Source organism: Grammomys surdaster, unplaced genomic scaffold (assembly GCF_004785775.1).
Source record: "Grammomys surdaster isolate TR1022 unplaced genomic scaffold, NIH_TR_1.0 125888, whole genome shotgun sequence".
NCBI classification, from domain to species: domain Eukaryota; kingdom Metazoa; phylum Chordata; class Mammalia; order Rodentia; family Muridae; genus Grammomys; species Grammomys surdaster.
In genome coordinates, this window is record NW_021620713.1 from 1,297,586 (window position 1) to 1,312,694 (window position 15,109).

Genomic DNA, 15,109 nt, shown 5'->3' on the forward strand with positions numbered 1-15,109 from the left:
CAAACGTCTTGAATGAAATCTCGATTCTATTTCAAATACATTCTACTACTTTTTCTGAGCTGCTTGTCCTGATGTTCAGTACTTAAACACTGAGGCTTTTCTGTTCCCTAGTACCTAGTCATTGTCTTTTAAGCCTGGGACTCTTCTAAAGTAAACAAAGCATAATTTAAACTATTGTTCACATGATCCTCCTTCTTCTTACTGTAGTGAAGGATCCTAAAGCATCCTTGATGTTTTAATATTACTCAAATAATCAGTTTTCTGTGATAATTTAAAATTCATCATGCTACCATAGTTTTGTTTTGTGTTTTTAGACATGACACAAACCTAGACACACCTAGGGAGAAGGAACTACAATTGAGAAACTGTTTCCATCAGAATGGCCTGTGAGCATGTTTGTGGGGCAATTTCTTAATTGATAAATTGATATAGAAGGCCAAGACCATGAGAGTACTAGCTTTCTGGGAAGGTGGGTCTCGGATATATAAGGAAGTTACTAGAACAAGCTGACAGCAGCAAGCCAGTATTCCACTCTGGCCTCTGTTTCAAGTCTTGCCCCCAGGTTCTTGCCTTGGTCTCCCTGGATAATGAACTGTAGCCTGTAACTGAAATAAGCCTTTTCCACTTCAAGTTCCTTTTGGTCAGTGTTTTATCATATTAACAGAAAGCAAGCTAGAATGTTCTTTTATTATTATTATTATATTATTATTATTATATTATTATTATTATTATTATTATTATTATTATTATTATTTTCTCTGGCTCTGCCATATGATAATGTCTACTGAGGGCCTGACTGTTTATTCTTTCATAAATAACTTTTCTTAAGATGTGTTCTTTATTTGTAGTAGTTATGATACTGGACAGAATCTAGATATTTTCAGTTATACATATCCATCTAGCTCACACATGATTTAAGCAGTTTAATGGCTACAAATACATGTTTCATTTTGAAAACTCCCATGGGTATAGGTCATATGGAAAAGAAAAGCAAACAGATCTGAAAGGATAGTCAATTGAGAAATTGGGTCTATACACATGAGGGTGTTGGACATTATTTTATAGAGAATTGACTCCACAGATAAAACGATGTGAAGTTTGAAGAGAAAAAAAATTCACCAACATGTTGGAATCGAATAGAAGAGGTTTTGTGGCTGTCTCCGGAAGAAGGAACTAGAAGAACTCAGGTCAAAAAAAAGGCAAATGTGTTCAAGGGGTTGTAGACATAAGATGGAAATAGCAAGGCTAGTTTGGGAATCATGGTTTTTAAACACTTTGGCTCTGAGTGATGACAGATGTGATTAAAGGACAGAAGAAACTACATGTAGACTGGTAAATAGACAGTTAAATACGACAATTGATAGAGCATAGTAGGGGAATCTGAGAAGAAGATTATTGCCCCGAGATCCCTATGCCATGTTATAGCATACTTAGATCGTACTTAGCCTAAAGAATAGTTGGACTCTGGAAGAGACAGGGCACAAGAACTGATTAAGAAGTCAACCTTTGTAAATGACAGGCCAGATTAGGGGAAAGACTAAAATCTACAATGTACTGTTGAGTGAGAAATAGTGAGAGCTAAGGAACGTAATCCGAAAATTACTTAAAAGTTAACCTTAGGTTATTGACAATCTTGGAAGAACAAGAAACAAGTGAAAAAACAAGGAGCCATATAACAGACAAAAGCACTGGAAGAAACATGCCTGTATCACTGAGGAACAAGAACATGTCTTGGAAGATGGCCCCAGAACTTTACAGTCTAAGTTCTAAGAGTCCAAGGACTCTTGGTGTTTGGTGATGTATGTTGATCTTGATTATTAAAATACTTTAGACTAATTGGAAAAGGGAACAAAAGCCAGGCTATAGTGGGTCAAGAGGAAAGTGGAACATGAGAAACGGGAAGACATGAGTACAAAAACCTAGTGATTCTGGAAAAAAAAGGGAAGAGAGCTAGGAGTGGCCAAGAGTGAAGTTTTTGAGTTGATCATTTAAAATAGCATTCGTCCATTGTTTCTCATGACTGAAGGATGGTGGGAGTATAAGTAGGAGCAAAGGGACAAAGTAGGGTGCAGATTCTCTAGATGGAATCAGGAGTTAGGGAGGGAAGCACCTTAGGGAAATTTATTTCTTGCTCTAAGGTCAAGCAGGCCAGGGGTTAAGAGTCATCAGTGCCCTGTATGGCAACTGTATTTCAAGAACTTTTGACTTACATACAGGATACTCTCATACCAAGGAATGAGGCTTTAGGCAGATAGAAACAGTTCACAGAGTCATATCTAGAATCTTATGAATAGAAGAATAAGAAAATGTTAACATTCTCTTAAAATATAAATTAGGTACATTACTTTGAATCAGTAGACTAGTAGGAAGAAAGAATGACTAAGGTGAGGATGTATACTGTGTTGCCAAGAGCTTGCTGCATGAAGCTGGATAAAAATGAACTAACATCTCAGCGTAGGCACTTGCTAAATGTACGACCTTATGTGAGGTACTTGGCCAGTTCCTGCATGAGTTTCTCCATGAGCATGTTAAAGTGACTGGTAATAGCTTCACAAAGGTATGGCAAAAATACAGAAGAACTTAGTGTAAAGCAGTTTTTTTTTTATTATAAGAAAGGATGGGAGTTAGGAGTCCTGTCTGTGAGCACTACAACCTTTAGGAAGTAGGAGCAAGCCATGCCATGGAGCAGAGTTGGAAAGGTTAAACACATTGTGATGTAGGTAAGTACCTGTCACAAAAGGGAAAAGAAAATGGCAACTAGATATGGAAAATATTGGTAAGAGACTAGACCAGTAGAAAGGGCAAGCACTATCTGTGGTGCACATTCCTGATTGTGTATCAGGATTGCTCTTCCAGAAGATTACTAGACAGACAGGTAATGACCAGAGGGCCAGTGTGAAGCAGTTATGGGGTGGTTGAAGTGCCTGTTGAATGGAGAACATGGGATTACACATGGAAAGAAGTCAAACCAGTACAGTCTTAGGGGACTAGAAGGTTCATACAAACTGTTTCAGTAATATCAGAATGTCAGGAACAGAAAGGATATATACAGAATGTAGGGTCAGTTCTGTTGATAAGAAGCACAGTGAAGTCATAGATTGGAGAGAAAATGAAAAAGCGGAACTATGAGGAGTACAGGACAAATGTCAGGGAAGCTGTGTCAACATGAGGAACACAGGGAAGTGATTGGGAGTGACAGGAATTTGGATTGGGATAATCATGAGCTAGATGACACAGCCATAGTGTTTAGCTCATGACATTCTGAAATTAGCATAGCCAAACAATGTAAATAATATGGAAGCATTCCTGCTCTTTACCCATAGAGTTCTTCTGTTTCAACATCATAGAGGCTCTATATAAAACCAGGAAGTCTTCAAGCATTCCTAATATGGAAATTTCTGTCACTATCTATGCTTCTGCCTACCCTCCTCGTGTGTGTGTGTGTGTGTGTGTGTGTGTGTGTGTGTGTGTGTGTGTATGCATGTGTGTGTGTGTGTGTGCATACACATGTGTTACTGGGGATTGAACCCAGCACCTTTTGTATGCTAGTGATTCAGTGATTCATATGTCAGCCCTAGCAATGAAATTCTTCAAAGAACAATGAATACCTCCTGTAACCCTGGAGTTTCAGGATCGAGCATAGATGCCATACTGAATTCATTGCTGCACAATGAATGGGTATAGAATGATTCCATAAAATTCATACTTGGTTTACATGAATTTATTGAACTATTGTAATCACTTTCCCAAATCACAAATGACTGTGTTACTGTTAAAAAAATTTAGAAATCTTAATTTATGTAAAACCAAAAATTTAAAGATGCTCAAGACGTTTTTGCAAAGCAGAAAAGATAGGTGCATGTTGGAATTTTTCTTCACTCAGGAATTCAGTCAATATTCACTGAACAGCAAGTGTGTGCCAGGCACTGTTCCATATATCAGAAAAGACAGTGAAGGGAAAGGCAAACAAGCCCCAAGTTGAGGAAACTTAGTTCTAGGGATCAAAACAGTGATAGTCAGTATATAAAAATACGTGGGTTACTTTCTGGTAGAAATGAAGTTAATTAAGAATTAGGGTAGAGATCACCAAGAGTGCAGAGAGCTGATACAAAGAAGCCACTGTATGAAGATTGGGAGGCAGTGTAGGTATTGTAAATAAAGATGATAAATGGATGACAGATCTCCAAAAGCATCAGCTCAGTAGAAGGGACAAAAACAAGACCAACGACAGCCCTGGAGTCTAATGAGCAAGCCACGGTTTTCCACAAATTCGGAAGTGTTCTATCATGAGTATCATTCCACTGTTAAATCTAATGTCAAGGGCTGTATAGTGGTTAAGAACAGACCTTGAGAGTCGTGGATACATCTCTGTGGTAGAGTACTTGTCTATGTATGAGCAAGGTCCCAGGTCTGATCCCTAGCATTGCATAAAGAAGATAGTGACTCTAGTTGCATTTAAATTCTGACTCTTAAGGCTGGAGAGATGGCTCAGCACTTAAGCTCATTTTTGATCTTCCAAAGGACCAGAGTTCAATTATCAGCCACCAAAAAGTGGTTCAGATCCGTGTATAACTCCAGTTCTGGAGGACTGTCTGCCTTGTTTTGTCACAGGCACCAAGAATGCAAGAGGTACATAGGTGTACATTCAGACACAACACTCAAAATACATGAAATAACACAAAGTCAGACCCCTTTAGGCCATTTGCCTCGGGAAACTTCTACAGGCCAGATAATTCTGATATACCATATAACCTGTAACATAGTAGTAAATAATACCTGCCTCATACTATTGCAAGGATTAACTGATGATATAGCTGTAGGGAAATGCTAGTTAAGAAAATCCTTGATATATGCAAAATGCATCTTATACAATGTAATTCTGCTACCACTTCTCCCTCCACATTGCATTACATGGGGAAATAAAGTGCTTTAGTTTTATTCCCTTAATGATTATTGTTGGATCTGAGTATGATATAATATAACGAACTCTACAGGAAGCTGCTTGCTGTTGCTATTTCTTCATGAGATCCACAGTAGTAATAGCCTGGATGTCAGTGCAGAGTGAACCTGTGAAACATACTGGTTGCAATCATTTTCAAGGGCATGGCTGATCTTAAAGGGTTTCCCGCAGGGCTCCTACTGAATACAAGTAATACAAGTAAAAGGCCTGCTGCGGACTGCTATCCAGCCAGGTGGATTTTTTCCTCCAGAAAAATTATGCATGAACACCTAGGTTCTGTCTCTCTCTCTCTCTCTCTCTCTCTCTCTCTCTCTCTCTCTCTCTCTCTCTCTCTCTCATTCTCTCTCCCCTTCCCTCCCTCCTTCTCTGCCTCCCTCCCTCAATCCTTCTCTTTCTCCCTCCTTTCCTCCATCTCTCTCCCTTTCTCTTTTTTTCCCTCACACACACAGAAACACATACATGCACACAAACTCACACACACTCTTTCACACACAAAAAAACTCATACTCACACACTCACAACTCACAAAATTGTACATACATACACATACACATTTACGCAATCTTACGCACACTCACACACACTCACATAGTCACACATAGACTCACACTCACACATATCCACCACACACACACACACACACACACACACCACATTTTAGTCTTTATTTGCTGAAAGACAAACATCTCCTATTTTACCAAAGGGATAAAAACAAAACAAAATCCTATTACTCCTCAATTGGATATTTTTAAAGCCCAATGAAATAGGACATACTGGTTATGAGACAACAATTATGAACAGACTGTATCTTTTAACAGTTTTATATTTCTAATTTCAAGTTTTAACTTAAAGTTAATGACATTGAAAGCTGCCTAAAATATGTCATTTCTATCTTAAATGTTCAAGTTGTTCTGTAGGAGAAAGGTGAGGAAATTATTAAATTTCTTAATAAAGAAACCCAGAGTAGCTCAGAGCACACGGAAACTGTTGTAAAACATTTCTATATAGTGCTTATTGCCAAATAGTAAATTTCCCAAATTTGCTCTTTCTTTAATACCTGAAGATGTGAGAATTTAAACATATGTACATGTTATTTACTATGAGTTAAATGAAATTATTAGACAATTGTAATATTTGTATTAGCTGGTTATTGGGATTTACTGAAACAAAATGACATGCATTTATGTACTTTGTATAAAAAGAAGCAAATGCTATGATCTACTTAATAAATCTACTTAATAGATCTACTTTATTACATAAAATTTACTCATATACTCCTAAAGTCTAAAATGTGAATCTTCCCTCTATCATTCTTCTTTTCTTCCTTCCTTTCTTCTTTCCTTCCTTTTGTCTTCCGTCCTTCTTTTTTCCTTCCTTCCTTTCTTCCATACCTCTTTCCTTCCTTCTTTCCTTCCATCCTTTCTTCCCTTGTTTCTTCCTTTTCTTGTTTCTTTCTTTCTCTTACTCTTTAAATTCTTATTTGAGGACAATATCTGACTACGTAGACCAGACTGGCCTTCCATTCACAGTGATCAGCTTGCCTCTGTCTTGTGAGTGCTGAGGTCAGAGATGTGTGAATTTTTCATTGTTGCGAGTTAATAGTACCTTTTGAATATTTTAACATACAAAAATACAAACATTTGAGGATACAGTCAGATAAATCGAATCCATTTGTTCTAATCTCAAAATGATTGTAAGTGACTTTGCTGAAGTCACAAAACTAAAACTAGACCTTTTCCCATTCCATTATGAATTTTCAGGTTTCTCTTTTACTATTAGGTCTAACAAGTTTTTTTTTCATGCCCTTCACTGACCAACAGTATTATTCAGGACAGAAAAGGAGATGTTTAAGCTTCTATTTCCTTAACATTCTGTCCAATCATTGCTATAAGTATTAATTCTTCTTATTATCTGTACCAAATGAAATATGTGTAAAGCTATGCTTCTAATTTTAGTGTATTAAAATTAGAAAATCCCAAGTAAGAGCACCACAGATTAGGTTTCCCCTGGGAAGCACAAAGGGAAGCTTTATGCCATACATATGTATAACCTCCACCTCAGTCAGCTCATTTGTTTCTCTGACACATTTCTTCAAGGGTGTGTGATCTTTATTCCTATTTTGTTTCTGTTTACAGAAAACCAGGCACAACGTAGAAATCGTGGATTTGTGTGGTGCACATATAGAATGGGCCAAAGAAAAATCAAGCAGGAAGAGTGTCTTTCAGGTAAAGCCAAAAAAATGTGTTCATTTTACCCCCTTTGCTCTAAATCTGAGCCTCCTCGGATAATGAGAACAAGATTACCTTCCTGTGAGGTTTTACTTGTCCAAAGGTCGTTATGAAAGACTGACTCTGGCTTCTCTTCCTTGTGGAATCGTGACTTTATTTTGTCTTTTCCCCTGGTGACTGGTTACTATCTAAACAACAGCAAGTACAAAGTACATGTTTTGTGTCAATTAATTTACAACAACAGCATCATTGAACTTTGTGATATATTTGATCGCTGTTTGGGGTGCCAACCTAGAATGCTTTACTTAAATAGATTGAATGCAGTACGTTCAAACATATACAAATTAAGATTCACTGATTATCAGCTTTTCTCATTCATTGCCATCCATGCCTTTCAGTCATTAACTACATTTACCCGTGTATGGAAGGATGAAGAGGGAGCATAGTAGCTTGGCGGGACTGGCGGGAAGATAGGAAAGGGAGGTGAGAGAGTAATCACATTATATACATGGAAGAGGTTGTCAAAGCACAAATTGAATCAATAATAAAATTTTAAATCAGATACTTTTACATTGAAGATTTTCACTTTTAGATGAAAAATTGCTATGGTTAATCAGTAGTCACAAACATAATCCACTGAATGTTTAAAAAAAAAACCCACAAAATCCTGGAAAGACTGAAAAACCTGATTATTTCACATGTGATGTTACCCAATCATGATTTGACATGATTTTTAGTTACCAATTATTTTAGGTTATGAGTTTGAACTGCTTTTACCATTTTAGGTGATATATAATATTTACATTTTAAAATCAACTAATTTTGCTGTATTTTAGAATCATTCCATTTAAGGATGAAGGAAATTGATTAGTACATATTTATTAATATTAAATATTTTCTAAAAAATTCTACTCTTTAGGTAAATGTCATTATTATGTAAAAAAATACATACATGAAATCAGTATTAGGACTTACAGTGGCAAAGCTGAATGGCCTTTACCACTTCTATTCATACGAGGAAAAAAACTGTTCACTTCCAATACGTCCAGTATGTGCTACTTTCTTCAGGAACTCATCTGGGTATATTAAAACAATTTGGGCCTACGAAGATTTAAAAATAAAAACTACACACACATGTCCTAGAATAAATTATCTTTATGTTTTTACTTTTAAAGTACTTAAATATAGAGATGATTTTAACCAAAAAATTAAGTGAAAGGATAGATATAATTATCATCTGTCAACTAAAAATAAAATTTTAAAAAGGAAAGAGGAAGGAAGGAGGCAGGCAGGCAGGAAGGCACACATAGAGAGAGAGCAATGATTTCAAGCCAAATGGTAGAGAATTTAGAATTTAGAAAACCAAGATATAAATAATGAAATCAATTTTGTTTGCAAGTGAGGTAAGGATCAGTAATATCGCCCCCCCCACCATGGTCTCCTTCTCTTGGTGTTGTTCTAACTCCAGTAATAAAATGTAAGGGCCAGAACCCTAGTCTCTGACAACCTAGAACAGTGCTTCTCAGTCTATGAGTTGCAGCCCAATCTTCAAACCTCTATCTGCAATCACATTTACATTACAGTTCATAATGGTAAAGAGAAACTATAGTTGTAAAGTAGCAATGAAAATAAATTTATGGTTTGATGTCACTACAACATGAGGACCTATATTAAAGGGTCACAGCATTAGGAGGGTTGAGAACCACTGAGCTAGGATGTGATGTTGTCAACTTACATGTATTGTGGACTTCCCTGATTGATAAAGCTGGAAAAGCAAGAGAATAAGTTCAATTTAAAGAACATGATGTTTATACAATCGAACCTTCCATGGAATTGTTAGATGAGCCATCCTCCATTTATTTCTAAGATGGTTCAACAAGATCAAAAAAGGCTACTGTCAACTTGGTGTGATGGACAAAGGATGATGTATGCCATCCTTGACTTTTGAAAATATTTGTTAATGTTCAAACTTTTATAATTACCACTTGATTTATATATATGTTTCTGAATTTGGCTTCTTCCAAGGACATTCAAGTCTATTTTCACCGTTTATAAATTTCTCATCATCTATTTTTGTTTGTAATGCTATGTGGACAGTTGATGGGGCCTTGAGCCTTCAATATTTATACAGATGATTTGTAGGTTGGTACATACGCAGATAGATGGTATGATAGATAAATTGATAGTTGACAGATCCGCAGAACATAGGTGAATACATTCTTGATAGTTTTATATATAGAATTAAAAGATTATTATAAAGATATTGTGAATAACAAAGTTAAAGGAAAATTCTTGTATGACTTTCTGTTAATTCATTTTGAATAAACCATCAGACTTGTCATGAGCATGTGCACCCACAGAGTAGACCGGAACAATCCTCTGTTTGAGTAGAATAACATAAGTTATTTTTATAGTTCTGCTAACAAAAAGGCATCGGGAAGAATTTGCCAGACAACTAAGTCCAGATGACATGCATCAATATTTGATTAGATACATTAGCTAGGCTAAGTCTCAAACGATCAGAATAAACATGATTGTATCTCAAAAACATGGTATTAGGGCATGGGTGGGTTTTTGAGTGTGTGTAAGTGTTTAATTACCTACTGAATAATGAAACGTTTCTTCCTTACTGAAAAAGACCCTTCTAACTTCAGCTGAGGTACCACTTCAAAAATAGTTTTAGGATTCCAAGTTTGAATTGGGCTTGATATTCAATCTCAGCCTATGAATTATAGATTACAGATTGCAAACGACTATTGAGATTTTTAGTTCCAGATGAATCAAAGAAGAGCAAAATTAGAAATAATTTAAAATTTGAAATCTGTCTTGAAAAATATGATGGATTGGCAATTATATACCACATAATTATGATGTCTATAGAAAAGTCAAACTTGAGTAGGAAAACAAACAGAAAATTTTGAGTGTCTAAGATAGGCTGGAAACACACACTTTTGATCAAGAAAAATAGAATATTTTTCATTCACTGTTTATACTATTTAGACATCTGACTTCTTCCTTTTCTGTATTTAACAAAATCCAAGATTTTTTTCATAAATAAAACTCAATGTGATTCAGTTTTCTTCAAGTAACATTTATTAATATCATAGTGACAAAGTTATAGCTTTAGTATGTAATAACTCTTGGTGAATCAAAATGATAGCCACTTTCTGAGACCAGGAAGTTTTGCCTACATGGGAGCCAGAATCTTTGTACTGATTTTGTCTTATAGGCTTTGTTTATCTGCAAGTAACATTTTAAAAAGTGCTGTTCCCTTCTGTAATACATTGCCTATGACATGTAATCACAGGTGTCAAAATGTGTATAAATATACCTATAAATAGATGTACATTTATATTGAGTTACTTGATTTTAGGAAATGTAGTGAGCATTCACACACAGAGAAACATAGACACACAGACACACACACACACACACAGACACAGACACACACAACACACACACAACACACACACACACAAAGCTTTACACTTATGAAAGGGTCATTCAAATTCTAAACTGGATTAATGAATGTCCATTGCTCTAATTTTTTATTAATTCTGAAGAAAAGGTGGTATCATAGACCATCTGATACAGCTTGAGAAAGCATTTATTTATTCAGTGAACAATTTGGGATGAACTTTTGGGCAAATCTCTTTGGTTAACTAAAAGCAATGCCAGGTCTTCATCAGGAAGAGCCTAGACAAAAAAGACTTTTGCTCAAACCACATGTTTTAAACATATCTGGTAAGTGCTGGTTTGCTCTATGGTGTTTAGCCTGAAATTTAAATCACTAAGGATTAAAAAGATTACAACATAAGCTTAAATAATCCCAAGTGTCATTTACAGAGAGATAGTTATAATAACTAAGCAAAATCCCACTAAAGGGTGGCAGTACTTTCCGGCAGCATCCAACCACAACAGGAGCTACTACTGCTTTTCTCACTGGCCACATTATGCATTTACACTGCCTTGCATCACGAAGTTTAACTGATAACATAGTTGTGAAATCAGTAACAGGAACACAGAATTGAGGAAAACTTTTAATAATGTCCTTGTTACAAAATTGAAAGGAAAATCTCACTTAGGTTCTTTGCCTTCCTTTGAGTTTGAGGCTTTCTGATTAAAACTGTTAGAAGTCTAGGGTGGGGAAATCATGGCATGCTGTCAAACAGAGGATACAACACCGATGTACTCCCAGTCTCCCAGGGATACCATTTGTTAAAATGGGGAAGAAGCTAGGCTTGGTGGCTCATACCCTTAATCCAAGCCCTTGTGAGACAGAGGCAGGTGAGCTCTGTGAGTTAGAGGCCAGAGTGGTCTATATAGTAAGTTCAAGGACAGCCAGAGATACATAGAGACCTTGTCTTTAAAACCAAACAAAATCAAAAACAAAACTGGCGACAAAGCACCTTAATTATTTCTATGTCTTTACATTATCACATGATAATAGTTTCCTGTTCTGTAAAGCAATTTTAGATATGACTAGAAGATATGTCAACTGCTGTTCTTATTGAGCCAAGAGACTGGGTGTGCACTAGCTGATCATATTGTTGAGGCTGAGGCTAGACCTGAATACATTTAGCATAAGAAACAACAAAGAAAACAGTTTGGGAATTTTATCTGCAGTATAAGCCTGGTGTTGCAAGATCCCCAAAGTGTAACTGAGATGAAGAACTGGGAGACAGAATTTGTTTCCTCAGTTCTTTTCTCAGCAGGGAGTAAGATATTAACTGATTGTCTAAGATATTGAATCATCTGTCCTCTGAAGACGTATTTTCCTCAGACTTAGTGTTTTATAAACAATTTTTAATAAAAATTTGCTTTGAGTTTATTGGATTTCTACAGATTACATGTATTAAATTGTATAATTCCATCATTTAATAAATAATGAGGAGAATTATGTCAATTGCCTGTCTGTAAGGTAGGGAACCTAGAGATGACATAAGGAGATAAAGCCCACCTCATTCCAGTGTTCAGAATATAAATGCTGTGTTCAAATGTCTAGGATTTGACATTGCTTCTTTAATATGAGAACACATCTACAGAGAGGGACTCTGTTCCTTATAAGAAAAGTAAAGCCGAAGTAAGTTTAGCATTTAATTACTTGTTACTTTTCCAACTCTGGGTAAACTCCTCTGGCTATACTGTACATTAAATATGTTCATGTAATATTTTCTGTGGATAGGCATTACAACTAAGCATAATTTGATTGCTTGTCCTGATCTGACATGTCTTAGCCTCACATAGTTTAGTACTACTTAAGTTTATTAATGTGGTGATAATTTAATAACATACTGGAAAATGTTACTTTAAGCCAAAAGGAAAACTACTGGTATTTTGCTCTTATATATTTTTTGTGTCAAGAGGAGCAGTTTAGAATAAATCTGAGCATTTACCAATTTTCTCTTTCATTTTGCAATGTGTATAGTTAGACTAAATGCAAAGGTGGATTCTTCATATTTATAAATGCATTAACTTTAGGTAAGACTGCTTTCAATTGGCAGAATTACTCACAGTATCATAAAAGACATGGAGTCAAACAAAATTAAGTCAGGGTACAAAGAAGCATCAACATCCAATACAGCTTTTGTTTACTCCATGGTTTGCCCTGAAGCATTTCAAGTGTCTACTAGATATGCATCCATTCTGCAGAGGCATAGAGGAGCAACAAATGAGTCTGGAGACCTGGATGTTTTCAGTTGATGTTTGCAGAGACTCGGGTTGGAGATTCTCCCTCTTCTACTTCACTCCTCTCTGTGTTAAAAGTGAAGAGATCGTTTGGCATATCTTAAACCAACTACAAAGGAGGAACATTAATACAGAGAGTGATGGTCCCATCATTATTTCTTTGTTCATTAACCAAATCATCTACCAACATTCTGCACAAAATTGCAGCTGTGAATTTCAGTAGAATCGAAATGGAGGGGATGCGTGTGAGTAAAGTGGGACTTATTTTGGAGAACTTTCACTTTTATGCGTGGCCCTCAGTTGCTGACAATCTAATATGCCAAATGAAAAAATATGTTTCTATATTGTCCGAAGCGTATGTGACCTTATGCCCTGTTTAGATTTTATTACCCAGTCCTTTATTGCTGCAACATCAAGTTAGTATAAAGTAGTGAATGAATGCTGGATGCAAGGGAACATGCCAACAAAAGCATATTCCCCTAGAATTTTACTTCTGTAGAGACAAGTTCAGAAACAATGTCCCAAATAAATAGGGAGACAAGGGACACTTTCTGATCACCCTCTAACGGTGTCAAAGAATTACTTTTATCTGGATTGGAAGGAAACAGTGAACAGTGTGACTATTTTATGACCCTGGCCTCAGCGTATCAGTGAGTGTAGTATACTGGGAAAGACTTAATTTGGAAATAAGGCTTTAACACCCGTGTGTACACACACACACACACACACACACACACACACTGGCTGTGATAAAAGATATCCTGAAAACAAGGAGAAAAAAGGAATGTATTCAAATTTTGATGAAACCCAAATCTCATTAGTTCTGACTAATAAAGAGAGAATAGAAGCTCCAAGCACACCAACAATAAGAGGACCACACCCATCTCTTCAGACCAGACTAAGCCCATCCCCTTAGAGCAAATCCCTAGGAAACACTGATTTTTTTGCTGATTTGATTTTTAAGGAAAATAATAAAGGTTCTTTAACCTAAATTCTTGGAGCTAATATATAAAAAATCAGATATGTTGCTAGAGAAAAGACTATCAAAGTTATCCCACCTGAGTGATCCTGTGAGGCGCCAGATTATAAATCTTAGACTCAGGATATCTTCCCTTGCACTGTGCACTCACTATCTAAAGCTACTGAAGGGCACTGCTAGTGTCCTGCCATTCTATCTGTTCACACTAGGGTCAGAACAAAACAGAACTGTGAGGCAGTAGTTATCATACTGACCAACATTGATTGATTTTTTTAGAGCCAAATCAGTCAAAAGAACTAAGATGTAAAGTTTCTGAAATGGCATAAATTAGATCAAACTTTTGAACTGAAAGGAATGAACTTGACATCATGTGCATTTTTGCAGAAGAATAGATAGATGTGGTCAAAGGGCTCAAGCCACTGCTTTGGTCCCTTTGGCCTCTCGAGTAGCTAGGATCTGGGATAGAGATAAGAGCCTTTTATTTATAAAATCGAAGTTTCAGTCTGACCTCAGGCTACCTGTAGTAAGCTGCCCTTCATTTCTTGGCCTCATCCTGCGACTCCTACCTCTTACAAAAGTTTATCTCTTCATGCATTGGTAGAACAAGTATTCTGGTCTCTAGGCTATCCATGGGTGTCTGTAGCTAACTGCAGTTTCCTTGTAGTATTTACATAGCCAAAGTGAGGCTTCCAGGTACTAGGTAAGAAGACCTAAGTCTTGAGACTATACACAACCATCTGAGCAAACTAATCCTGGACCTCAGGGAAGATTCCAAGGGACTGAAGCAAAATTATCAAGCACTAGATGTTTTCTCCTTGTGATTTTCATCTTGTATAAAATACAGAAAATATGACTTTGATTCTGGCATGACAACATTCCAACTTAGGGCTCTCTTTTGCATATCTGTTTCAGAATTCTTATTTTGTATTTGTAAAACAAAGTAGCCATGTTTACTTCATGCTGAGTCTGGTTTTCTTTCCTTTTTAATAGCAAACAGATGTATTCCAGAAAAAGAAATGCTTTAATCCCTAAAGCTGATACATAATATATGGAGCCAATAACTGGTAACTCAGTTTATAGCCTGTCCATGAGGATGGCAGAATGAAATAAAATCGAGTACCTTAGGAAGGCACAAAATCACCTTCAGATAAATAGCCAGTGTCACTCTATTTTTAGAAACATAAGATAACAAGGCTGTATCTGAGGGCAAGAAACACACACTCAGACACACACAGAGACAGAGACATAGAGAGA

The 15,109-nt window shown here is 36.3% G+C and overlaps 1 protein-coding gene across 4 annotated transcripts in view; it reads left to right on the plus strand.

Moving 5' to 3' along the window:
* The window catches only part of Arhgap15 (Rho GTPase activating protein 15), a 603,756-nt gene that overhangs the window by 121,373 nt on the left and 467,274 nt on the right, over window positions 1-15,109 (plus strand). For all 4 annotated transcript variants that reach the window (XM_028752207.1, XM_028752209.1, XM_028752208.1 and 1 more), the window contains exon 6: window positions 7,096-7,185. In XM_028752207.1, the coding sequence (XP_028608040.1) occupies window positions 7,096-7,185 (90 nt within the window). The remainder of the gene's footprint in view (window positions 1-7,095; window positions 7,186-15,109) is intronic.